Raw genomic sequence first — 27673 nt, 5'->3', positions numbered from 1 at the left:
AAGCCATCAATGAATAAGGCCCACCAGATCACCACCGATGACAAGATCTGGGAGACCATTTTCAGCCCATTACAGTAGTCACATGCTATTGTGTGCTGGGTTGGTACAAGCCATTGGATATGGCGGCAATGTTAGGAAACAATTTGAGTACTTAATAAACTGGCATCTCTGTTTAAGTGATGAGAACACTTGGCAGAGAATTTCAGAGGAAAGACATTTAAGCAATAGAACACGAGGGAGTGTGTTATGGCAAAATAACATCACGGCTGTGACTTAGTCCCAGATCATTATACGTGATAACACACAACCTCGAGTGTTCTATTGCTTTTATACAACAGTTAAATAAAGTAAGAAATAAATAAATTGAGCTGTGAAGGTGACATATATAGTTCCTTAACAAGTAACTCGTTGCTACTCACTCGCAGTTCGTTCTCCAGCTCCTTACACTAAAATTCCGAAACTGTCATTACCACTGAGGAAACCTTTCAGTCGGCAGCTGTAACAGAACAAGTAAACAACCTGGAATTAGCCAGAAGTGAACCGAATACCATTCACCAAACATGTAGTTTGCCAAACATGTGTCTGACCAAAAAGATTGAGCCATGAAACTGCAGCAATATCAAGTGTAGCTCAGATTTGTCAGTTTTTGCTAGATAAATATTAATACAGCTGATTCCAGGTTGTTTACCAGGTTGTGTTCTTCTGTCACAGCTGCTGACTGAAAATCTTGCTCAGTGGTAGACAGTTTCAGAATTTAGTGTAGTCTCATTCTCAGAGTCTGAGCAAATCAGCTGTAGGTCACGTGATCTTAAAAGTATCCATTTTCTGTTTGTAGCCAAGTAAGAAGTAAAAACGTTCAAATGACTTGAGCGTCTCTTACAGCTGTCAAAGTCGTTGCTTAGCAACAGGGAGTGATAGTGTTTGTGAAAAAAATGTGATGTTAGTTCAAAATAACAGCACGGCTAGAATGCTTCTCAGCCAATCAGCTTGTGTGGGACCTGTTGTATAAAATGCACCAATTTCCCAGAGTAAGATTAAGCCAAAGCCTGGACTAAAAAGAATTCTCAATGGTGATTTACAACTGGCACTGCAACTTTGTCCAAATGACCAAATACTTTAACTTTCCCAAACTGTAGGACTATGTACAAAAAAGAAATTGTGCGAACATGATTTAACCCGAAAACCTGACATTCTCATACAAAATTTTGATGTGTATTATATGAATATTCAACAGAAACACAGTTTTACTTCACTGTTTAAATATTCATTATACATAATCTGCTGATCATGGTAGAACAGCACCAGACTGCAGTCAGTACAGGTTGAATAATATTAACTTATTTTGATTTTGATCTAGGGCAAGGGTGTCCATGTCTCATGCTCTTCTCTCTGTTTATTCTTCACACCGCTCCAGCACGCTCAAATTAGAATTAAGATGAGTTGATTCAAATGTGTTAAATCAAGGAAAACAATTCCATAGCGCCACATTGAGCCTGACACTATTACATGAAAAGCTAGAAATTCTCTGGAAAAATAACAAACAAAAATACTTAAAGGTACGATAACCTCAATGTGTAAAAAAAAAGTCAGTTCATAACATAGGATCTGCACCAGGGATAAAATAAGACCAAACCATTTATTTTAAAAATGATTTTATTAATTAATACAGTGGTATACTTAAAATCGTGTTGAAAAGGGGAAAAAGTCACACGTGTGAAGATCTAATATTCAACTGAAGCTGTGTTATCTAAAAGAAAAAAATATTACTGGTGTGACATAATTCTTCATCTATTAGTAGAAAAATACATTTCAGGGCACATAATACAGCATCCAGTATCACAAATAATAAGTGAGACAGAACCAGAGCACACCCTTTTCCAGAAAAATCTTCTTAAATCAAGCACTTTTCCTCTTTGTGGCGACTGTTACAAATGTTTATATTTAGACATTAGTGAGGATATACTGGTAGAAAAAGTGGAATTATTAATGCTAAGTCATTAGTTCCAAGGCTCAAGGGTATAACCAGAATACAAAGTTAACCTTTTCCATTGCATTCATTCTTTTTTTTTTTTCATAAATTCTTTTCTCACCAGTTTTATACAAAATAAAGACATAAAAAAGTCATTTACAAACCAAGAACAAAGGCCATATGCTAGCTTTATGTACAGCCAATTTTTATATTTTCTCATTTTTTCCATTTTGTCAGGAATTGTGTGCATAGCAAGTCAACTGAGCATATGTTTTAACCTTTTTTTAGCCTTAATTGTTCTTGTGTAATAACCCAGGTTTAGTTTATACAGTGGATTGACAAAATGGCAGAACAACATTATTCCTCCATAATCAGGCTTCATTATAACTTAGAAAAAAATAAAATAAAAGAATTTATTGAAAAAGTGAGTAAATCCACAGATAAGGCATCACTGCTTTAGCAGGAGTGTGAGACAGAGAGACGGAGTGAGAGCGAGAAGACAGAGAAAAGAGGTGTTGAAAGTGAGGGAAGGTAAAAAGAGAAATAGAAAAGAGCAGATAGAGCAGGAGTCTGGGCACCTGAGTCTGACATGCATAGATCTCCACAGCGCTGAAAACGTCAACTGCTTCACTCCACCAGTCCACTGGTATAAGTGGCGATGTATCAATAGGTAGGCATCACTGTTAGAGAAGACAAGCCGAAGGGGAACAGGAGCACCAGTTTATGTTGAAATAGAATATACCTTCAGGAAACTGGTCTGCGCTTCCTTCACCTGCTTTTTTTTCCCTTCATTTCCAGCACCTCAGTCGCAGTCCTTCACCCCTCTTAGGCACCGCTTCTACACTTCCTCTCATCCCTCTGCACCTACTGTGTGTGAGTCCTCATATTTAGAGTGCTGTGGTAACTGTTTCAATTGACAGAAAAGTCTAATAAAATGAACTATTCCATAAAAACTTCAATTCCATTGTGTATTATGTTCACACTATATATGTAGTGTGCACTCTGAATATAGTAAAAATATGTTGAAAGCTTAATATCGTCTATAGTAAAAGTCTACGTGGAAGATCATGGCAAATCCTGGAGAAAAATAAGGTGAATTTTTGTGAGCGATGAGAATCTGAAACTTGGCGTATGGTGGGAATATTCTCAGTGGCACGGAGCATGCAGTCCATCAAGGATTAAAAAAAAGTTTATTCTTCTGATTTACTCTTGAGCTGTTAAGCACTTATAAAAAGAAAAGAAGATCAAGAAGAAGAAAAAGAAGAACAGCACTTCAGAGAAAGTCATCCTCCCTCCAGTCTCCATGGGTACAGTAAACAGAATCAAAGCGCAGTCATCCTTCATTTATCACTGCCAAAACGTCCCCTCCCTAACGGCAGTGTGTGTGTGTGTGTGCACATGTGTAGTTTGGAGAGGGAAAGAGTGTTTTCTTTCTTTTGTCCTGGCATTCACATTCAGTAACAGACTCCTCAGAAGTGGTCGATAAGCACGGACACACAGTTGGCTCCTACCAGGTAGTTTGGATCTCCAGGGAGAGATTTGTTCTGCCAATTCTTGGGGTCACCTGGATAGAGAGAAAAAAAGGAGAGAGAGAGAGCACAGAAAAAGAAAAATGAACAATACTGTGGGTAATACTTTACAACTGAACATAAAAACAAAATCTTATTTCAATGAAGTCCTATGAGATTCCCCCATCCAAAACTTGTGGTGAACTGAAGCGTTTCAAGCTGGAGTGGATTTAACGGACACTTAAAATATAACGGAGTAATTTCAGTGGAACACACTCATTCCCTTCAGACTGTTTAGAAAACGATACAAGCTTCTTAGATCACAGATATAATCTCACACAGATATTCATCCAGAGTTTGTCACAAGAAAACCATTTAAAATCCATTTGAGAGACTTTGAAGCATTGCATTAAAATTTAACTCTCCTTGCCTTTTCTTTTATAGCCTTGGGAACTACAAAAACAGATCTGTTCGTGTTCAGTGATGAGACCCCATCTGCTGTTTTGGTGCTACCAAGTTTCCACAACAACACGAATAAAAATGAAAGAAAAATTAAGGACAAAACAATCTCTTATAGCCCAGAATAAAGCAAATAGTGGCCGAGTCAATCACATATGTAGTTTCTTACTTGATATCTGAAATATTTCCTTAAAAATCAATAACTAGCTTTTGAGGACACCTAGACTTTTTACATTTCTTTAATACACATGAGCATGTTTTCTTTGTTGGTACTCAATAACTAAATATCACAATAAATATCTGTGTATAATTAGCTACAAAAAAAACAACCTTAAACTGCATGGTCACTGAAAATGATCCTTGTAGCAATAAATGCTGAGCACTTTTTTTGTATGAACAGTCAGTAATGCAAGAAAAAAGTGACTCTTCATATGAAGAAAGTGACATGTGACGGCTTAAAATAAACCTGGCTAGTCTTTAATAATTTACAAACCAAAAACGGAAACAAGCTCCTTTGTATTAAAAGCATAAAAAAAATAGGTGTCGCCAGACTTTAGATGAGCAGTGTATTAATCAGGATATACTGATTCTTCCCTTTCTCACCTTCTCTCCCATGACTTGTGCTTTCTGTTACAAGGGGGAATTGATTTTTAACTTTTGTACTGCTAAAAATCGCAAACCCTGTTAATAAGAAAGCATCTTGGTAAAAAGGTTAAAGGGAATGATAAGGTACTAATCAATTCCAAATTCATAATGACTGAAGCAGGTTTCCTCCATAAGGGCTACAGAGCCTCTGTGAAAGTGAGTGTTCAGTTAGCATTCCCAGTTGGGTTGAGCTTGTCCATTCAGATTTGTGAAGGGAGAGTGGTGTTAGAGCACTGGGGTCGTGAGGAGAAGTTGAAGTTGAAGCTAGAAAACCGTCTTGAGTTACAATAGAGGGATTAGAGGCATCGACTGGTAATCCTCTCCCAAAGAAGCAGGACAACACAAGAAATGGATGCCTCATTTCTCCTCCGGCCTTTTTTCTCTGCATGTTTCTAAATGAGGGGCAATTAGCTGCTAATCCACAGGGATGTCAGTAAGAGATATGTAGTGGTTGTGATTGAGAGAGGTAAGAAGAGAAGGAGTGTATGAGCATGTGAGAGGTAGAGTGAGAGAGAAGGAAAGGAAGAGAAATCCCCTTGTAACATGTCCCTGGCTACATGAGTAAGTAAATAGATGATGCAACGATCATCTGAACTGTTACTATACAACCCAACCAAGATGGTCTTGCTGCTCAGTGAGGGTAGTTCCTAACCCAAAGCCTATAATGTGTCCAGATCAGCTAACAGAATGTGCTCAGGGCAGCAAAGACCAACCTCACCACTACCACCAGGAAAGCCAGGCCTTCTATGCACTGAAAAGTGGCAGTGTATTCAATCACTGACTATAGGACGAAGAATCACCTTACGTGCACCAAGAACATTGCTTTTCCAGATGCTCTGAACAACTTCTATTATTAATTTTTAAGCATCCAACACCAAGATAGCATTGAAGAACCCCAGAACTCTGGTGGCCAGGTGCTCTTTTTAATTGTGGCAGAAATTGTGGCAGAACACTGCTCAAGTGGAACCTACACAAAGGTGTTAGCCCTGACGATATCCCTAGTTGTGTGCCCACCAGCTTCCTGATGTCTTCACAGGCATCTTCAGAAACTACCAGGTGCAAGTTTCTGTCCAATGACATAACTCCCGCCCTGTTGCACTCACCCCAGTTCTCATGAAGTGCTTTGAGCATATAGTCATGGCTTGCATGCCTCAGTTACACCTGTGTCAGCAACATGATGTTCTAAGAAGTCTTTCTATATGTGTATCAGGAAGGATCCCTCTCACCCCTCACATGTACTGTTCAAACCCCATCATCTCAATGTAGGCTATAGAGCATCCAAGCCAATTATTCAATACCCATGAAGTTACTTCTCACAGGCAATGACACCACTGAACAGATCTGCCTGATGATCTGCCTGATTCTGCCACACTACTACATCAACCTAACACATCTCTTGCAGCACTATGTCTACTGTTGGTCACTTAACACATGATAGATTACATTACCTGTTCACTGAACACATGATACATGACATTTCCCGGTCACTTTAAATTTAGAGAACACTTTATTCTGTACACTCTGTCTGCACTATTGACACTGTTACCTTCTAAGGACATTTACCATTGTTGTGCACTAGTAATACCTCATGATCCCCCCTCACGACTATCCACTGTTTACTGATTTGTCTCTACTGTCATATACCTATTGGCTGTAAATTTAATTGTGTACTTTTTTGTGTAATTGTCTGTATATGTTGTCTGCTGATGCTCTGTGTTCAATGTAGGATATTCTTCACTCAATGCTGGGCTTTGTCAATACATGACAAAGCTGACTTTAAATGAGTAATCAAATGAATAAAGATAAAAAAAATATATCTACTGATTTGTGAGCAATAAATATGATTGTTTTTGCACTGAACACACAAAACCTTTAGGAGAAAAAGAGGGAAAGTCCAGCATATCCAAAGCAAAGCGCAGAAAAACAAGGAGCCTTTAGATCATGCTTAATTAGCCACCAGCAAGAGAATGAATATAAAGAACCCCCTGAGTGAATGAGTGCAAATGAACCAATGAGTTTGTGAGCACTTGCATGGATCAGAAATAACCTGTGCACAGTGAAGAAAAAGATTTCCCCCATAAAGCCCAATGTCTGCATTTGCCACAGAGCCAACCCTGTAGAGCCCCAAAAGCACAGAGATTAGAGGGCAGCGTACCCGACGAGGAGTCGGAGGATTTTAGAGCAAAAGACCAACCATCAGGAGTCATAGACGCACAGTGAGGTAAGCGCAGCTCCACAGGCTTCAGAAACTTCAGACCGTGTGGACCACACATCACCAGCGGACTCAACAGGGTTTCTCCTGTAGATGCACACACATGCGTATATAAAAAGAGTATTTGTTATATGATCTCATTATGTCATGTTTCACTGTCTTTGTAGTATGTAGTAGGCCCTTTTAGGTCGTAGCTAAGTGTATTTACTGACCTTTTTCCTTGTCGAGGGGTGGCAGGATGCTGTTGTCTCGACACACTTTGAAGTAGATCTCCTGTTCCACACCGTCGGGGATGGCCCCCTGAGGGATAATGATGCTGACACCTGTTTCTATGGAGCTTAGGACCCCGCCGTTACAGTTGAAGATGCCACGCGCTGTGGCCACCACCGTGTGGATGTCATCATCTTCATCATCCTCCAGAGCACTTGGGCTGACATATAAAGAGCAGGTTTAGATAAAACAGTACACATAGTGATCATTTCTTTCTGATAAAGGGATCAAAGCACCCAGCACAAATACGATGACAACATAGTAGAGCAGAGCTGTCAGGTCCTCCTGAGATTCAAGGGTCTACAGAATTCAGTAAAATGTGTTATCCCCTGCTGCGGAACAGAACATAAGTACTAACTTACAAGAGCTTCCTAGACAATTTACAAGTGAAGGAAGAAGCAAATCTAGGTAGTACGAAGTCAACAACTCGATCATTATAATGTATCTTATAATTATTGAATCCTTATTTAACACACTCCTTTGCATAATTTTAGACAAAAAATACTACTATGGTTCAATTACAAGAAACTGACAGAATCTTAAGCTAAATGTAAAATGTAAATGTAAATGATTTCAGAATCAGACAAAAAAGCAAATCAGTTTTGTATTTTTTAAGTAGTAGTTACATTTGCTTGGCCTTACAATGACAACTCATGTTCTCTCTCACACACATTGTGTCTCTAACCTGACAGGGATGGCCTTGGGCACGGCATTGATGTTATTCTGCAGGTACTTGGGCCGGTGCTCTGTGGTTCGGGTGAAGGTGTCCAGGCCGCTGTCCTGATCTGGAGCCTGTGGTTGCTGCGTTTTAGCCGGGGCTTTGGCCTGTGTGTCGTTAGGCAGGAGGTTGTGGTTAAATTTGGGACTGTCAAATTTGCGCTCAAAGGGCCTAGCAGAGGCTGTATAGGGTTTGGGGACATAGCGGTTATAGGAGGAGGGGGGAGGTGCACCAGCGGTTTTCGGGGGGTCACCAGTGCCATTGACAGGTGATTTCTCAGGAAAGCTTTTCTGGGGAAGGAATGTGGTCTGCACTGTGTCCTCACGACCAGGGGGCTTCACTTTGGGAGAGCCGTGAGGGTCTGGAGGAGGTGTCGCTGCTAGAGAGAGAGAGAGAGAGAGAGAGAGAGAGAGAGAGAGAGAGGGGGGAGAAAATCAGTGAGATCAGCAATGCAGAAAGCACAGCAACAAATACAGTCTTATAAATTACGAGACAAAATAATCAATATAAACTGCAGATTAATAGTTGCAAATATTTCAGGACAGTCCACAAACCACAAAATTATGTGACACCACTTTATATCAGTGCCTGCAACTGGGTATTGTAAGGAATGCTTTATTACTTTATAACTGAGCATTGTAAAGAATGCACACTTTATTAAAAGAACATTAGAAGTCTGTGAAAACCTTGTGGCTTGTGCCTTGATAATAAATGTTGGTTCTAACTTTAACACTGCACTCATACAGAGATTAATGTGCAACACTTACCAGCAGGTTTGGGCAGAGTAGGGGGTGGAGCTGGAGAAGTGGCAGCTGGGGTTACCTGGGGAACAGGGCTGACCTTGTCCACTGAGTCCACCCTAAAAATACATAGCAATATGTAATAAAAATATAGCAAATCACACACACAATTATTTAAAAAATTACTACCCTGTGCATAAAGCAAAAACGGATTCTTGATCAGCATGTGCGCTCAAATATGAGCAAGTCTTTCCAAATGAAATATTCAGCAATAGCAGTACGATTTACCATTTGGGGGGAAATATTAAAACTAATCGTTGGGGTAAGATCAGTGTAAGTTAGGTTATCTGTGACACATTTAAGCTGTAGGGGCAGTACAAATACAACTGATTATCCTTTGCTATTATATTAACTTGACGCTACCTTTGAAAAAAGCCACACCAAAGCTGTGGACCCCTTTTACTTAATGAGATAAACTGTAGATTTAAAAAAAGCATTTAGGTAATGAAACAGTTTACATGAGAGACATATGTCAGAATTTTTGGCACACTCAAATTTTAAGAATGATTCACCGATATATTTGTGTATACATGTGGCATGTCCTCTGGCTGTGCTAGCTCATCAGAAGATCAATTGTATATTTCTTCTAGTCAACAGTTAATATAATTGCAGTTAACAGTACAGTTAATACTATGTATAAGTGTAGTTAACTGTATGCATGGTCAGCAGTAGTCTCCGCCTATGTGTGTTACCTAGGATAGTTGGTCCCTGGCTGGGCCTGTGGTTGTGCTGGTTTGTTGGCAGGCTGTGGCTGTGTAGAGGGCTTGCTGTCAAAGCTCCGGCGATCAAAGTAGGACAGCTGCTTCCTGTAGTACTCTTCATCTTCATCAGGATCATAGTGGTTAGCGCGAACAATGTCATCAGCTTTTGACTGCGGCTGCTGGGGCTCAGGCGCTCTATGTGTTTGTAGGTGTGCATGTTTGTGGGGGTGTTTTTGAGAAAAGGAAGAGTGAGATTAGTTATACAGAAAGCACAGCAACACATTTACAGAATGCATACACAAAGTAACCTCTACAAACTAATTCCTATAGCTAAAATTTGATCAATAAAACACTGGAGGCACATCAACAGCTGCTAATGTATGGCTACAGTTCTGTGGCTGCAGGTGTAGAAAGGTCTAATTCAACACCAGTGTTGAGAGCTAAGGCGTGACATTACATAAAACCACAAGGTGAAGCTCTATAAAAACTGCACTCAAAAGCAGCTTTTTTCCCCAGTGAAACTACCTTTGAGGTGAGGTAGTAATTACCATCAGATTAGAAGGTGCTTACACAAAGCGAAAAGGTTCAGATATATTCTGTATTTGTTAACTGGATAAGTGGGTTTAGACAGGTATGATGTCAACATGATGTTTTGTGTCATGTGCTACAATTTGGCTGCTACAAATATGAATTGATGTATGTGCAACATAATTTGGCATCTTTGAAGCTACCACTGTTCTTTACCTGAAGGTCTTCTCTTGGTCGAGGTTACTCAAAGAGTTGGCTTTGGGCACGGATGCTGCACCTGGTTTAGGAACCATGTCTGCTGGCTGGGGTGGGGTGGGGGGGTGGGGTGGTTGGGTGGAGGGTAGTGAGAGAGAGAGAGTGAGAGTGTTGATAATCTGTTTATTTGGTTGTAAAGAATTCTGCAGTCAAAACGTTTCCCAAAACAAGTTGTACAAATTCTATGCCTCATGAGAATCACAGAAACACTTTTTCACGCAGTGAATGTGCTGAATTTGTGTTTGTATATAACATATAGCCACTCTCACATTACTTTCAGACTGAAACAGCTAAAGTTAGGGTTAGCCTGTTATTACACTAGCTAGCATTAAATTGGTGTTAGAGAACTAGCTTTAGGGATTGTTTAGGTATTTGGTGATTTTTTGAGATGCTTTGTTATATTTTGATTTATCCTGTACTAGTGCTTTTTATACAGGCCACTAAAGCTATACAGCACTAGCTATAGTAGCTAGCTTAACCGCACGACAGAAGTTTTGATAATTAATATTGCAACAATATAGCTAGCTAATTTTAAACTCAGAAATAGTATTCATATTAAATTGAATGTAGTTAATTAAGACAACCCATGCTACACACAAAGTAATAAAGGATCTTCCTTATTTAAATATAAGTATTCTTCTAATCTCCTTTACATATTTTGGGCAGGAAGGGGTGTGTGGTAAGAGTGGCGGAATAGATCATGATACCATTAAACTATTGGAATTGAGGCTCTTAATTTGTTACTGATGTATCGCTACTAACAGTACCAAAAACAAAACTTTTGTATTGATCCAACACTACTTGCATGCAACACTAAATAACTCACCCTTATTGTGGAGTCGGCAGACTCTCTGGCCCGGTCCATAGACACTGAACGCTTGTTCTCAAACATCTTCACTCGGGTCAGCACTGACTGTGGCTTCATTGCTGGGTCTTCCTCCGTCTCTGGTGGGGGAGGAGGGAGGGTCTTAGAGGTTGCTGTGGTGACAGCTGTGTCTGGTGGTGATGGGAGGGACTCGGGTTTGGGAGGTGGTGGGGGGACATCTGAGTTCATATAACCCCTCTGTGATGGCTGGCCATGGGCAGACCTTGCAGGTGGAGGCTCATAATACTGCTGTTTTGGGGGTTCAGGGGAGCGGGACACGGTTGAAGGTAGGGGGTGGGGTTCATGGTCATAACGTGAACTTCCATCAAAGCCACCTGTGGCTGGGGGAGGGGGTTCATCGAAACGAGCTGGTCCGGGCTTTCCATAACGGGGTCGTCCCGTGTCGTAGCCTGTGTCGTAGTGGGACTGAGGTGGGCTGTAGTCACGATCTGGCCCATCCTGGTAGTTTAGGCGGGGGTCATAGTGCTGGGGTGCTTCCCCCTGGTGGTCATATGGAGACCACTGCTCTTCATAGGGAGGCAAACGACTGTCATACTGCAAGTGAGAGTCAAAGTTATGAGCCTTTGGGTCCACATAGGCGCTGTCATAGCGGTAGGGCTGGTGATCATAATCTCTGTATGGCTGTTCTTCCTGATAAAGGGGTTGCTGGGAGTTATAGGCAGGCTGCTTCAGTCCAGGACTGACGCGTACTTGCTCATCCACACTGTAAATCTCTTTCTGGTACATCTGCCAGATAAAGACAACAGGAGACAAACTTGTTTAAGTCATTACAAAAGGTACAGAAAATGTGTAAAATTTACCAATCAATGGATTTGACTTAGACATGGCAGAAACCAGAGATGATTAATACACATTAATGGCTGAAGGCTGAAGCTTAGAGTCAGAGGAAAGACCTGCAATAGAGGAAACTCAGAGGGGGCCGTTAATGGACAGGTCAAACCAGAAGCAACCATCATTAAGATGGAAGTTTAAAGAGAGGTTTACATATGAGAAATACGAAACTGTTCACAACACTATACACATAAAGCAAACAAATATCTGGGGGGACATAAAAATAGCCATAAATAATAAAAAAATTCACTGCAACAAAAACTACTCAGCTGATACTGAGGCAAGGTTTCACTTCAGGCTAGATATAAAACATTTTGAGAAGTAGCCTTTCAGTACGGATATCGATCCTGTCAGCCAGTTTACAGTGCTAACACATGGGAAATCAACAAGGCTACCTTTCAAAGTCAATAACAGAGGGGGAAAAATATGAACCTAAATAACATAATCAGATGAAGTATTAAATAAACCCATTTATAAATACTGCTAATATTTCTACTTCAACAACAACACAGATTAAAGTAGAAACAAACCCAGGCGATTTAGAGCCATGCAAGAGTGCAAGCAGCAGCAGGAAGATCATAGTTCCCTCCCTTTGCTTTCAATAAGCAGAGGGCCCTGCCTCATCCACTGCTGGTTACAAACTGACAATACATATAATCCAACATACAGAAACAGACCCAAACACACACACACACACACACAGGCCTGGGCGATAAAAACGCTAACGATAATTATCAAACTTTTTTTTTTCCAAAACTGATGACATACTCTACATTTTTCTTCCTAAACTATCTGTTACATTCCTTGGTCTACTATTAGCAGAGAAAGCTTAAACAATTGCTTCTAAGGTACACTAGGTGGCGATGTATGCCTTTTACTCACTCAGATGGAGAGATGTCTAGTCATTCACTCACAATAGTACCAACCAGCTTCAACCAGCAACCAAATGAGAGTAGTCAGTAATTCAATTCAGTTTGTAAGGGTTAAAATCGTATTAATATATTAAATGAAACATAATGAGCTCCGAATAATTATACTGCTATGAAATGAGATGCAAAAAAAAAAATGTGGTAAGATTTTTAGCTATATCGCCCAGCCCTACACACACACTTGCAGGGAGGCACAATGCTGACAGCGTACATGCAGAAGGAAGAGGCAGCACACAGGCAGGGCAGAAGTCAGAAAGAGAAAAAGGGCACCAAGCTTGGGCCGTAACCAGGTCGGCCCAAATCCGTCGCCGGGCAGATAGTGCGGTACCTTGGGCTCTGACCCGGGCTGTCCGGTTTGGAGGGGCTCAGGAGCTGGGGGCTGAGCTAGGTTGCCCTGTGGGGGGGCGGCTGGGCCCTCCGTGGCACCACTCAGAAGTGCTACATTAAGGTGGGCACCAGGGGGCGCTGTCTCAGTCAGCGGCTCAGGAAGAGCAGCCTCTGCTTTCTGTGAAGGTGGTCAGAAATGTTTAATACAACGTGCTCACAAACCTCGCCACTGCACCTGAACTGCACCTTCAACATCATCATCATCACCATCATCATTAGGGCTGCGACTAACAATTATTATAAGTTTATTTATTACCCATTATGCCTTATGCACCTGTCATAGTGTCACCATGGTTCTGACTGTGTATGAATAATTTCTTCTTTCATAACGAACGGAACTTCTTTTTTACGTAAACACCACATCGACACAATGTTTATCCAAAATCAACATCGTCGGTTAACTAAATGGTACAGCCCTAATCTAATCCTCATGCTCTTCTGCCCTTCTCTAAGCCTCACTAACAAGCAAGTGTACATGAATCTTTATCAAAATGGAAGGTGTTGTGTTACTGCTTACCAAAGGGATTCGGAACCAATATCATGCAAGAATCTACAACTGGACAAGCTTCTGATGGTAATATATACTGTTTTGTATTTAATTCTAGGATATGGTACAACATTTTGGCCTTTACCCTCCTTCGGTAGCACATCAGAGAAGACACTTTGGATATCACTATTAGACCCAGATAGATAAATACATACATGGTATATGTTTAACACTGATAATTCAGTCATGCATATTAAGCTTTCCAGTAATGACATCATCAGTTTGATTGACAGGGGTGAGGGACATAGCTAACAGCTAAACACAACGGCGCTTCACTTCACCATAGGTGAGAACGTTGATGAGAAAAACTAAGAGAGTCACACCAGGACGAGAGTTCACAGTTACTTTGGGTGGGGCTTAAACAGCTGAGCCGTATCTTTTTCGTTTCCAAAAATGACAAAAAACAACACGCAAACACACACACACACGCACACGTGCACACATACACAATGAATATGTGGCAACAATTTGTACTTGGTCGCCATAATGTAGGGTATTGCAGTGATATTGTTTGAAAAGACCCCCTTTTTTAGATTCAGAAGCGCCTCCATAACCCTTTCCTGAAGCACATCATAGCCTCCAGGCAGCAGGGGAGGTGCGCGGCTCTAAGAAACGCTACCTGCTGCGGCGCGGGGGCCTTGAAGCCAGCCGGCTCGATTCGGCTCAGTGCATCTGACCGGTAGACGGGGTAGCCGGGTGGTTGCTGGATGACGGGTGGCTCCTCGCGGACGGGCTCGGACGAGCGGGTGATGGCTGGCTCGCACGGTGGTCCTGCATCATCATTCAATGTTTCGTCCAGCTCCTGGTCGGTGTAGGCACCGCCCTCTGTGTCCGTGTCCTCATAGTCAGACGTGTGGCGGCTGTCTGTGCTGTACATGCTGTACTCACTGCCTGGAGCAGACAAGTAGGATAGACGATCATCATGAAGATCCAGATCATCCTCAGGAGTACCGTCCGCCTGGAAGATAGAGAGAAGAAAAAAGAGAGCAGGATAGGATGAAAATAAAAGGCAAAACAGTGAGATACAATTATGAAGACAAATTACAGAGAAAGACACAAAAAACTGTGACAGAAGCCTCACCTTGCCCTCTGAAACCCAGACCAGCTGGTTCTGCTGCTGCTGGATGGTATCCTTCAGCGCTCCGTACCAGCCCTCATTCATGTTATTCATGTTTATGGTGGCTGTATCAGGGGATAGGAAGAGAGAGACGTCAGCCAACAACAATCAACTGTTGCAATGAATCTCCAATACTGAAATGTTCATTTGCAAGAGCTTTAGTGGAACATTTTTAGAGACTGGCAATAACAACCATTCATTTGCTAAGGACCAGCATTTCAAAAGTGAACACACCAATAAATGACTTGCCACCCTAAACTGAGACAACTGTTTTCCCACTAATAAATCAGATAGCTTTTGTTTAAGTCTTGTTTAAAGATCACACATCCCATCAACTGAAGAAAGCAGCTGTTCTTAGTTCACAAGCCTAAGATGGTTTAATCAGTGTCCAGAACAGCACGTATTTAAAATGACTATGACTGTTCTGAAGTGTTTCTTCTCTTTATTCAACACGTTGACTGACTTCAAGTTGTTCTACTCCATTTAGCACAAAACTATGGACCAATTATCAGGTAGAAGGGTGCTAGACTACTCACATTAATGCACTTAAACAATCTGTTCCCAAATATATCTGACTAAACAATATGTCTGTTTTAAAAAGACTTTCAGTGTATGTTAATTTAAAGATGTTTTATTCCAAGTCATTTCAGAGCACCTCTACTGGTCCAGTGATCTTTAATTTTTTCACACAATGTAAAGGGCAGCTGGTATTTTCAAATAATGTCACAACAAGAATGGAGAAACAAGATTTTGTTCTGACAGCTATGAGATATATGCATAAATAAGATAAAAATATAAATAATATACTACTGAGAACAAATTGAAAGTGAACATTTTCTCAACAACTGCATTAGTTACTTTTAAGCATGTGACGTTTATTGAAAATCCAATTCCTAATATATAAATCTCTTCCTGTAGTCCATGACAGCCCCACCTCTCCAGAGGGATGAACATCATTTACACTTCCTCTAGCGCACAGAGAGACCTTGAGTTGAATCTTTTTGAACCATTAGCCACATATTGCCACATGTGTTGCTTGGCACGCTTGACCCAACTGTCCAGCAGGTCAATTTCATTCCCCAAGGACTCACAGGCATCACATGAAACTTGTAAAAGTTGTTTATGCCATTATGTGTGTGTGTGTGTGTGTGCCGCAACCTTGTATGTGCATTTGTGGAATATGAGTGCTGAAAATAACCATAAGGAGATGTGTCTGCTCTCTCAGGAGCTCCTCTATCTGTCATATATACACTATTACACCCACACATACAGTCCTACATTCACTCATCACACTGTCGCTTGTCTTTCGCACACATTTATTCTGTTCTCACCAGTAAAGAGGTGGTGATTGTTTTTCCTCAGTTTGAGTGCTCGCTCGTACAGTTTCCTTGCACTCTTCCTGGACTCAGGGCACAGTCTGGTCCTCATGTTTTTCACACCCTGCTTGCTGTCTGGGTTCAGGAACACAACGATGGGGTACCACTGTGCATAGTTCAATCGGTCCACTGCGTTGGGTGTGATGTCCAGCACTGCATGTTTATCCTGTAAAAAATGATAATACATTTCATTAATCATTATTATCTTCCTCGCTTATCCATCGCTTAGTTATCTGTTACATACTACACTAACTGTAGCACTGCATTTAATTACTGTCATGGAACTTTTCCCTGCACTAAAACAATGTTCTCTCTTCAGCTACGTCTTCTATGTATAAGGTGCACTAAAATAATTAATATATAAAACTGCATAACCATTCACAAGTTTGAAATTACTGTTTTAAACTTTCAATAATATCAAAAAATGTTGCAGACAGTCCAGCATCAATAAGGAAGTTAGTAAAATGGAGTGAAAGAGTGGAAAAAATGAATATCCAGAATGCCTCATATTTTAAACATTGTAATAAAATCATGAAGCTGTTTTTTGTCTGTACTATAGTTTAATAACTTCTTCTTGCTCCCAAAATACTTTTAATTTTGAATATTAACACTTTTAACATAAAAAATTTGGTGCCCAGCATGCATAAATGATAATATATAAAACTAAAATAAAAATATCTATAAAAATACCTATAACAATAAAAAATACCTATAAAAATAAAAAATACCTATAACAAGTAATACCCAACTTTTGACCAGTATTGGTCAGGTACTAGAGTTAAGTGCATTCTGGGCTCAGCCAGTGAGGAGCAGTAGTGTGTTGTGCTGTAACTGCTTCATACATGTGTATCACTATTTTTGGAAGAAAACCTTGTAGAATGGACCAAAAGAAATGGCCCAAAATGACTTAGGGGGAAAAAAGTGTGGTTCCATTGACTTACATTAAAAGTAAAGTATGTTTTTTTCCCTTCTCCTGTAAAGTTAACATTTTGGAGATATGTTATTTTATGCTTGTGTTCTCCTCACCTTATCGATGATCTGCTTGATGGTGTGAAGGCGAATGATTCCGGAGCTTCGCTGGTCCGTTCCTGCATCTCTGGGCTCGCTCTCTGCATGGTGGACAGAACACGCACTGTTACTCAATTGCACTGCAAGTCCAGCACTTGCATTCATGCGTCAGTTTAGCATCCTCAGATAGAAGCTGCCCCCTTATACTGGTCTAGACCTACTGGTCTGACAGAACTGGTCTAGAACCAGCAGCATGAGGGCAGCTTCTAGCTTCTAGCATACAGTGAGGTCAAAACTCCATATGGATGTGCGCATGCGGCAGCATACATAATGTCTACACCATGTTTCACATGTTCTGCAAGTGTAACATCACGTTTGTAAGTGTGTGTGTGCATGTGGATAATTGCACTAAGGAGTTTCACATGGGTGTAAATTGTCAATCTGAAGTTTTGTATATATTTATCAGCGAGTGAGTGGTGATACACTTTCACTACATATTCAAATAGACAGGATTTAAAGCCACTAATGGCCTCAAAGACCTCAGCTCACATGGGCTCTAGCATTTAGAGAGCAGCAAGGCAAGGCTCAACCAGCTGCTCAGTATTGCATTCATCCAGACAGCAACAGCAGCAAATGAACATCATGAATATTATGGATCCAATTGAAAATATAGTCCACAGAATAAAAGTGCTACCAGTGGGAGTCGATGAGTAATGTGGCCTCATTCACACTTTGGCATGACTGGCAGCTATAGTGTTTGGTGCTGTTGACCGCATGAACACGTTTCGGGGGGAGGTCAGGGAGAATCATTCCAAGCAGAGATCAATCTGGGCAACTAAAGATAAAGTTCCCAATGGTATAAGCAAAGCCTGTGGTTATATAGCACTATAAGTCAAGCAAGCTGATGCAGTGAGCGACATACTTTCCCCTTCTCCAGGGTGCTGTGTCTCTGCAAGGCAAAATACAATCATAAAGCAACAACGTTATGCAAAATCCAAAAGCCACGCTTTTCAGTTTACAAGCTGGATGCTAAGTGCACTCAGATTAATTGAAAGTGGACACCAGAGGTGCTTGGTACTTTTTACAATTTGCGGTGAAAGTGTCAAGAGCTATGGATATTCCCTGGAGAATGTGTACAGTGGCTAGATGGATTAGTACACTAAACAGGCATGGCAAGGACAGTGTGTCTTATCAAAAAAGGTGTGTACATGATTGTGTGAGTGTGGTGAATTGACACTCACTTGCTAGCTCAAACAAATCAGGCACCTCTCTGGCAAGTTTCTCTCGGGCGACGTCAGCAATGGGCCCAAAGATCACTACAGGTCTCAAGAATCCGGCTGGAGGGAAGAGAGAGGAATCATTTCCCAATTAGCACCACTTACAGCTCATTTATTGATCAGCAGTTCAACAAAATAACTATCCAGAACTATCTGGTTATTTATCAAACGGGACGTTTAGTACAGAAAATAATATCAAGGCAACAAACAAATGCTTGTGTTGGGACTAGCTACTATAATAACTCCTGCCACTGTGTGGCACTACTATGACACATTGTTAAAAAACACACAAACAATGCTTTTTCATGGTGAAGAAACAGAACTAAAACTGTATTATACTAAGGTACATTAAAGGGCACATATCCTACGTTTCGTTATTTATTTTTACCCTGGGCGGAGCTAAACTGCTATAGACCTAATAGGTAGACATATGTAAATGAGTTCCATTTTTGAACCAAGGTTTCCATTTACAGACCATACGGACTGAGTTGTGAATGGTATGTTTTGAACATTTGAAATGAAGCTGTCCTACACACCCTCCCTGAGCACGACCCTTTCATAAGCAGGGAATTTAGTCTGCACAGGTTGAGCGGAGAGGTCTTCTCGGCTCTTCCTCAGATTCCTCTTGGAGCTGCGAAGACCTCGGAACCTCCAGAAGTCGGCCCTGTCCCCACCAGGGGTTTTGGGTAGTGTGTACTGGACGCTGGACAACTGCTCTGCCCTGGAGACAAGATGAAACTACTTTAAAAAGTTGAATAAATAAAAAATTCAGCACTGCAGTCTTGGGACATGACAGCAACTGTTTATGGCAAGAAGTAAGCTTGCAGTCAGTTTCACTTTGAAAACAGTCAGCAGTGTGCCAGCATCACACAGTAAAGACATGCCCCCACTGGGAGACAGAATCTCAGTATGTGATGTCAACAGCACAGACTGTGAGGGAAGATGTCATTGTTGTGAGTTCCCTGTAAACACTAGCCTTCAACCACAAGTCAAATATGTTGGTGAGGGACATTCTTTGTCTGTTTAGATTTACTGTGTACAATAATTACCACACTCTTAGAAATAAAGGTTCTGTGCAGGTACATTTTTCATTCATTAAGGTACAAACAATGTAAATATACTCTCAAATGTACAACAGTAGTTTTAATGTCCAATTGTAAACCTTTAATATGTTTTTCCAGGTGAAAAGGCCATATTTGTACCTTTTCATAACCTAATGTTTTAAAACAGAACAATGAAAAAAAGGCCTGGAGACGAGACGTGGTGTGTGAAGTCAATACAATTTAGAACATTTATTTTCAGTGTATTAGGGTACAGTTATGTTCCTTTGAGGGGACCACCCCAGTGACAAGAGGGGTACTGCCCCAGTGACAGTTTCATACCTTTATTTCTGAGAGTGCAGTGACACAATGCATCTCTCTCAGAAACAGCCACTGAGATGATTCTGAAAAAGTTTTTTTTGGATATCTTTTACATATATATTATATATAATATATATATTCATAATGACAATAACACAGACTGGGGTCTATATACATGAATATTAAACAAAAGTTGAAATCCCTTATTGGCCACCCTAAACAATATGCCTCATACAGACTCTTGAGTTGTACCAGTGACCACATTTAAAAAAAAAGCCCCATTCAAGAGAACTGACATCTGGGACAACTGAACTGTAGCTGCAGTCTCTTACTTTCTTTGCTAGGAAAAATGAATCACAGAATACATACAATAATATTACATCATATAGGAACTCTTCAGAGCAGCTCAATTAACTAAGAAGAATCATAACCTAAAAGGCTTCAGGAAATGTGTTAATTTCCCATAAATGAAAACATACCAAAGTTTTCATGTAACACAATAGTGCTAGAGTTCAGCAGAAAATAAATATTTAATGCTGGTTTTTGTTGCAATTCACACCTAAAGTACGCTCATAACCATAAAAAACAGTTTGAGAAAACAAACTTGGTTGCTGTACCTGTTCTTATTGGGGATAATGCCCCTCTCTACCTCCTGGTGTTTTTTTCCGATGCGTATGGCCAGCCAGGAGCCAAGCTTGCCATTATACAGTGTGTCCACCACTCTGAACACCTCGCCTTTGTTAAAACTCAGGCCGTATGGAGATTCCTTCTCATATTCAAAATGGGTCCGGATATAGAATGAGTCACCCACGTCTGACTCCACGATTCGTCGATACACTAGCAGAAAAATCGGCATATATTTATTAACTTATATATATATATATATATATATATATATATATATATGTATATATATACACACACACTTACACACACCCACACACAGATTATGTGATTTGGGGTTCATAATGAATCATGTCTTTTTATATTGACTGCAGAAGACTGTAATTCATTAAAAGTACAAACTTCATGCAGTAATTGCTGGGCTTCATGCACTACTGCTTTCTATTCGTTAGTGTCATTAGTATTTGTTTGGGTTACACAATCAGAATCAGGATCAGACTGGGACATGTAAGCAGTCAATTTATTTTTATTTTGACTGATCTGTGTTGTAATTGTTTGACTTAAACTAAACTGTCGCTAAAGTTTACTAAAAATACCCAGCTGCCTCTGGCCTTTTTGATACAGCAATTTATTTATTTGATTTTTTAGCAATTAAAAAATATCAGTCAGCAATGTTTAAGAGCAATTACGACTTTCTTTGCTGCTCATTGTTTTTTACCTAATAAAAAAAACACTAAGCCCAGTCAGAGATGTTCTTATAGACTTTAAGAACTAGTAGGGTTTTCTGTATCTTCTTTGTCTAAGGCAAAAATAAAATAAAAAAATACATAAATAAATAAGATTTTGCTATTAAAAAGGCATTAGCTAAAAATTCAGTCAGTACACTCCTGGTATTTTTAGCCAAACTAACCCTTGAATCCAGCTGCATCACCAACACACACCCACGCATGCACATTTAAGTCTATAAACAAAAGGCCAGTAAATGAGTGAGGGTTGTTTGAGGCCTCCCCAGTCAACTGGCAGATAAACTCACCATCCTTCTTCTTCTGAGCCAGGATGGTGACCTCTTCACCTCTGGGCAGGTCCAGCAGAAACAGCACGGCTTCCTCTCGGATGATGTTTGCAAAGTCGACATTGTTTACCTGCACAAGGAGAGAGAAAGAGAGAGACAGAGAGAGAAGAAGATGAATGTGGAGGCAAGAAAGAACATTTTCATTGAGTTTGATGTACTTGAATGCTGCTCAGGGAGAGAAACGTGTGGAGAGAAAACTATGCTGGAAGCTCACCACAGGGAGCAGTCTGGAATCTGAGGAGTGTGTGCTTTTTCAGCAGGGAGAAAAGCTTTGAGGAACTACTCTAATACATTTACACAAAGCATGGTGTGTTTTTTTTTTGGCTAGTGTAAGAACCACTCCAAACATGTTTTATTAAAATGGTTTCGGACATAAACAAGGTCTAAATGAATCTGACTCATATTCTGTGTGTAGAATCCAACTATTGACAGCAGTGAGTCATCACCGGGTGTCTCGGGTCTAACAGTAAATGCTATTGTGTGTGTTGACGCATTAAAACAAAGGAGGTGCCGAGGCTGGGAGGAGACAGGCATGGAGTCACGGCAGCAGTATGTAATGGTCACTTCTGACCACATTCAAAGGGTCACATAGTTTCTCAATATTTTTCCAAGAAAGTGTGGGAGGCTTTACACTCACACACACACCCTTGCAGGACCAAGAGTAGTCAACAACAGATGTTCTCCATTAGACGAGAGCACTTGCAATGTATTAAACACAAAAATAGGAATGACATAAAGCCTGCTAATGTCAAGAGCTCATGCTAGGGGGTAACTTCTTAAAATCAAATGCCTGATTTTGAAGTCAATTTAATTTATGCATGTGCTTTTTCTGAACATGTCATATTATTAAAAAGACTGACCGCATACATGTTTCATTACAAAGAGATCATGATGCATATTACATATTTGTGTATTGTGAAAACGTCTTGAAGTACTGAAGCTGTTATATTTTTGCCCCCTAGTCGGGCCCCTATATTTTTGTCCCCTAGTTGGCAACTCTCTTTTTGGTTAAGGGGTTATTGTCTAAAACTGCATTGTAAAAGCTCAGCATGTCACTGTGATCATTTATAAAAGACTAGAAGAAAAATCACTCAACATATTATTGCCTGTAATAAATCTACAGGTTGTTTAGGGTCCACCCAAATTATCGGATTAAAATCTGGCTACTTTGTTTAATTTATGGATTCAATCAAGTGGAGAAGCTTTTTTGTTGTTTGTTGATTGTAATGGACTACATGAGTGTGTAAGTAAAAAAAAAAAAAAAAAAAAGCACAGAAGGATGTCATCTTCACTGTGCTCACCCTGAGTATCTGATCCCCCTCCTCCAAACCCTCTTTAGCAGCAGGACTGTCTTCCAGAACTCCAGCCACAAAGATGCCCACATCGTTCCCTCCAGCCAGCCTTAATCCCACACTTTCTCCCTTCCGAAACTTCACTAGCTTCATGCTCGGCCTATGGGGACACAGACACACATATATTAGACATGTAAAAATGCAATGCTGCATAGATACATTGACCTAAAAGTGCTGACTGAATTGTTATCCAATAGAAGTGACATCAGATGTTTACCTCTACTAAAAATATAGTATAAATATTTAGTACTGTATTGTATAGCATGTTAAGCCTAGACGTATGATGGCAATGTACTGGAATGGAATATAATTGTTATATAAGAGATGTTGGTATGGAAGTATGTTGTGAGTGAACTATAGCTGTGAGTGAACTATAGGAAGCTTGATTTACCGCAGAATGCTGTCGTCATGGGCAGGACTGGGCACAGGGGCATCAGATGGACTGACCGGCAGATCTACATCTGGCTGGCCAGGCTGGGCATACACTGGCTTTGGCTCTGTGAACACACATATACTGCCATGAAACATGACAGACGACTCTTAAAATACACATACAGTAAAGCTGGCAGTAGGACAGAAGCTGTACAGCTAGAGTGTGCTGTTTCAGGTACCAAGGGATGTTGATTTTCCTCTTCTATTACAACTGTGCAAAAGCTAAAGTTACTCCTGGATGTTTTCTCTGCTTCTTCACCTCTGGAGTTGGAAAAAAGCAGGACTCAAATACTGAGGACTCTTAACTGATTTCACAAATTACTCAGAAATCCTGTAAACTCTGCCATTTTGCCCTGTCATTAGTTCTATGTAGTCTTTGGGTTAAGATTAAAGACAATAAAAAAGGGAAAAAATACAAAAGGGAGTGGAGAGCAGATGTCTGGACATGATCAGACACAGTCTGTACTCTGACCTGACAGTGGATGGAAGAGACAACGGAGAATGTGAGATAGCGAGAAAGAACAAAGAGAGAGAAATGGAAAACAGAACAGCGTGATAGTGAAGGGTTCTGACCTGGCAGTGGGGGTATCTGTTTGTCTCCCTGTTCGCTGGCTGGCACTAGCAGTGCATCTTCCACCATCTTAACAGGAGTGGACACGGCAGCTGGCTTCGAGATGCGCTCCTCATCACGACTTCTGTGGCTGAGACACACACACACATGCCACTTATACCTACACAGCCTGCATTAGAGAGACTTCAAGGGTCCTTATTTTACAGACACAACCTCTAAGCTAGTCGACAGACAAAAGGGCTTTTTTTAAATAATTAGCTGATACTGTCTATATTCTGTTTTATCCAACATTGCATTTTGAATGTTTGCAGTGGTCTACCATGAATATCTTACCTGACAACCAAGAAAAAAATACAGTACAAAATAAATCTCCTGACTGAGACTGGTCAAGAATACAATGGGATGGAATAGAACAGATATAGAATAGCTTTGTTCTCCTCATCCAAGTGGAATGAAATTAGGTCTGCAAACTCCCAGAATAAATTGCTAGCACAATAATATGTAAATTTATTTACAATGTATAATTCTGCAATAAACCACAAATGTGTGCCAAGGTCAAGATATGAATACAGTCTACAATAAAACAATAACAGCACCTCAACAAACAGCACTGCTAAGCCTGAGCAGTAGTACAGAGGCAGGACTGTATACCAAAGGACAAAATGGAGCAGTGCAATAGTGCATTAGTACTATCAACATTAGCGCTACCAGTTAAGGTATAGTCAACTCAAGCCATAACGAAAGTTTTTCATATAGTACGCACACTTTCCTCCAGTTGGTCAGGGATAACATCTGTGCTACAGTACTGTCCGCATATGAAAACACTTGCGATCTACTGTCTGAGGTTGTTTCAACACAGACAGGCTGCACTAAGCACAAGACAGAAAGTTTCTAGATATTGTATAACCAAGACAGTGCTGACAGAAGTGGTTCCAACAAGGCCAGTAAGTTTTCTACCTTTTCATCATGTAGAGACAGTGCAGCAGGTAGAAGTACCACTAAAGTAAAGCAAGAATTAAAGAAATAAATAGTAAAAGAAAAAAATCCATTAAACTATACACACAATCAACTTTCACTGCAGGTCTGCTCCTCAACAGAGTTGCGTGCGACAGATGCACAAGGATTATGGCAAATAAAATTATAACTGTTATATGATATAATACAGAAATGTCTAGATCTAAAGGTTTATCTGATGAGCTACATTCGAAGCTATTGTAAAATACTTCATATACACACACACTTGATAGTGCACATATCAAGCGAGGTCTGTATAAATGCACTGATCCTAAAAAGTAATCCTTGTATGGACCGTGGAATGTAGCTCTAATAATAACTATTTATAAGAAAGGCAGTTCTTCAAAATAAATATAAGAACACAAGGAGTTGACTCTCTGTTAACTATCCAAACCTGTTCAATGATAGGCTTGAATATAATGGAGTGTAAACACAATCACAACTATTTTATTCACCTTCACATGCACATGTACATATTTTGAAAAATATATCAGCATATCCAAATACTTCAAATGGTAAATATATGAATGTATATATATATATATATATATATATATATATATATATAAATATATAATTTTTGTTTATTTATTTAGTTATTTTTTTAATGGGCCAATCAAGAGTGAACAGAGAAAATTAAGGCTGAATTCTAGTGCTGGTGCAGCTGTGTGTGTGTGTGTGTGTGTGTGTGTGTGTGTGTGTGTATATACACACCACTCATACACTTCAGCACTGCTCTCTAGAACAATAAAAGAATTCCATCAGGGTCATATGACTCTCTGGCAGGCACAGTACTCGAGCTGGCAAACTTCTGTCTCCAGTTTCACAATGCCACCATCTTACACCCACAGTATACACACTCAGCGCACATTCACACAAATGCGTGAACGAAAACCTCTCTTCCAGTGTGCAAGAGGCAGGACAGAGAACACACACACAACGACTGCGGTGTTAATGAACTCTAGTAATCTCCAAAATAGCTGCTGCAGAAATAGCCCCTCTGGGCAACTTAGATTAGGTCTGTATTAAATCAATGTTATTTGTCCACATATCCCATTGTGGGTTCAACTGATGTTGATTCACTGTTGAAGTTTAATTGACAATGGAAAAAGCTGTCAACACAGCTAATGTTAACCAATAAAATCCCAATAAATAAGCAAGACAAGTGCTTTTAGATATCACACCTTTAAACACATGTGCCAACTCAATTTCACTCCTACAAATTCATACTCACACGTGGTACTGCGAGAAAAAAACATCCTGAATCAAGTGAAAGTGTCAGTTCCTCTATAAATAACTTTGATCTTCATTTCTTTTCCTCATACACACAGTACTGTTCAAAAGTCGGACACCTAAGCAAACTGTTTTAACCCATTTACCTGGACAATAGGCCCATTTCTTAAAGTAAAAACAACATAAAACTTTAGAATAAATGCATACAAGCACTGATGCAGAGGGAGTTTGAGTTTTTGTTTTTAAAATAGTAGTTAAAGTTCCAAATGTCTTCTCAGCACTCCCAGCCATTTTTTTCTTTAAAGTCTATGCAGTTAAACAAATATCCTTAAAGGTATCAAATATCAAAATCTGTCAGAAGGCACATCTCTAGATTTTGTCCACACATACACTTGGACCTATTTGGCTATGACAGCTATGCTGGACATAACGTTCTGTTTCTTTACACACGCAAATATCATATTATACAGCAAAAATCACAATTGAAGAATTTATGACACATAATATGTATCAAATTAAGACATAATGCAGTAGAAGCACCATATCTAAAACTGCCATCTAAAAAATATTGGTACAATAATTTTAAAGTCAATATTTTTCAGACAGCATTAATTAAAGAGGATTAATTCTGCTGTGTATGTAATAAAAAAGTTACTGTTTATCACAACAGCAATATTTATCATGACAACAATAAAATATTGTCACACTGTCTACCTCTATTTCAAGGACAAGCATCTAAAAAAAAAACACATAGCTATTACTTTCCTTTAGTAATATATTCAGATAGAAGACCATAATGCCATAATATAAATTACATTTGATGGAGCCTGTAATGTGTGGTGCCCAATCCTGGCCTTCAAGATCTACCACCCTGCAGAGTTTTGCTCCAACACTAATCTAACACATCTGATCCAGGTAAAGAAGGCCTTCAGGAACATCTGAATACTAGAGCCAAGTATGCTGGATAAGAACTCTCCCAGATGGTAGATGATCTACAGGACCAGGAGTGGGCAGCCCTGCTACAATGTATTAATCACAACAAAGAAAAAAAAAAACATGACGCTTCTAACGGTTATTGTACCTATATATACACTGCAAGCACTTTAACTGACACTTCTGCAAATTTTATTTGTGTAAATCATTTTTATTTTTCCCTACAAACGATGGCTTTACAACAAGTCTGTATGATTGACATCAGTGCTTTCATGTCAGACAGGCTCAAGTCACTGCAGCTATGCTAGTCCGTTCAGACAGAAAATATGCTATTTCAGGAATGGCTCTTAAAAAGCCTTCAGACGGAATGAACTCCATAACTGAAGGTTTACCTCACCATCATAGGTCATGCTCTCTGAAAGCAGTGCCACAGGGCTGATCTACAATTAGCTTTCAGTGCCAGTATAAATATAGCCTATCAATTAGGATATGTAAGACTGTTATTGATAAAAAAATCATTTGTTCATTTGCTCCAAGTATATGACATCTAAAGCCAGCTTTAAAACCTCAGGTACACTGAGCCACATCAATTCAATTCAGCACATGACCAACCGGTTCACATGCAAATCATTCCAACTTTTATGTAAGCAGAACTGCT

At 39.9% G+C, this 27673-nt stretch overlaps 1 protein-coding gene across 10 annotated transcripts in view; it reads right to left on the bottom strand.

Moving 5' to 3' along the window:
- Positions 1 to 2005: 2005 nt before the first annotated feature.
- The window catches only part of tjp1a (tight junction protein 1a), a 166443-nt gene continuing 140775 nt past the window's right edge, over positions 2006 to 27673 (bottom strand). For 3 of the 10 annotated variants that reach the window (XM_037534267.1, XM_017702708.2, XM_017702705.2), the window contains 21 exons: positions 23838 to 23965; positions 23224 to 23329; positions 22782 to 22932; positions 21442 to 21550; positions 20402 to 20621; positions 18960 to 19144; positions 18388 to 18483; positions 18069 to 18095; positions 17165 to 17247; positions 16094 to 16304; positions 14727 to 14827; positions 14265 to 14603; positions 13040 to 13216; positions 10892 to 11677; positions 10027 to 10112; positions 9274 to 9477; positions 8549 to 8640; positions 7749 to 8160; positions 7006 to 7223; positions 6737 to 6880; positions 2006 to 3533 (listed from right to left, as the gene is read on the bottom strand). In XM_037534267.1, the coding sequence (XP_037390164.1) occupies positions 3439 to 3533; positions 6737 to 6880; positions 7006 to 7223; positions 7749 to 8160; positions 8549 to 8640; positions 9274 to 9477; positions 10027 to 10112; positions 10892 to 11677; positions 13040 to 13216; positions 14265 to 14603; positions 14727 to 14827; positions 16094 to 16304; positions 17165 to 17247; positions 18069 to 18095; positions 18388 to 18483; positions 18960 to 19144; positions 20402 to 20621; positions 21442 to 21550; positions 22782 to 22932; positions 23224 to 23329; positions 23838 to 23965 (3970 nt within the window). In that variant the 3' untranslated portion in view covers positions 2006 to 3438. The remainder of the gene's footprint in view (positions 3534 to 6736; positions 6881 to 7005; positions 7224 to 7748; positions 8161 to 8548; positions 8641 to 9273; positions 9478 to 10026; positions 10113 to 10891; positions 11678 to 13039; positions 13217 to 14264; positions 14604 to 14726; positions 14828 to 16093; positions 16305 to 17164; positions 17248 to 18068; positions 18096 to 18387; positions 18484 to 18959; positions 19145 to 20401; positions 20622 to 21441; positions 21551 to 22781; positions 22933 to 23223; positions 23330 to 23837; positions 23966 to 27673) is intronic. The other 7 variants (XM_037534268.1, XM_037534270.1, XM_037534271.1 and 4 more) reach the window with 7 other exon arrangements.

Source organism: Pygocentrus nattereri, chromosome 25 (genome assembly GCF_015220715.1).
Source record: "Pygocentrus nattereri isolate fPygNat1 chromosome 25, fPygNat1.pri, whole genome shotgun sequence".
In the NCBI taxonomy this organism is placed as follows: domain Eukaryota; kingdom Metazoa; phylum Chordata; class Actinopteri; order Characiformes; family Serrasalmidae; genus Pygocentrus; species Pygocentrus nattereri.
Note: the sequence above shows the minus strand (reverse complement) of the source record. Positions and strands in the feature narration are given on the sequence as shown.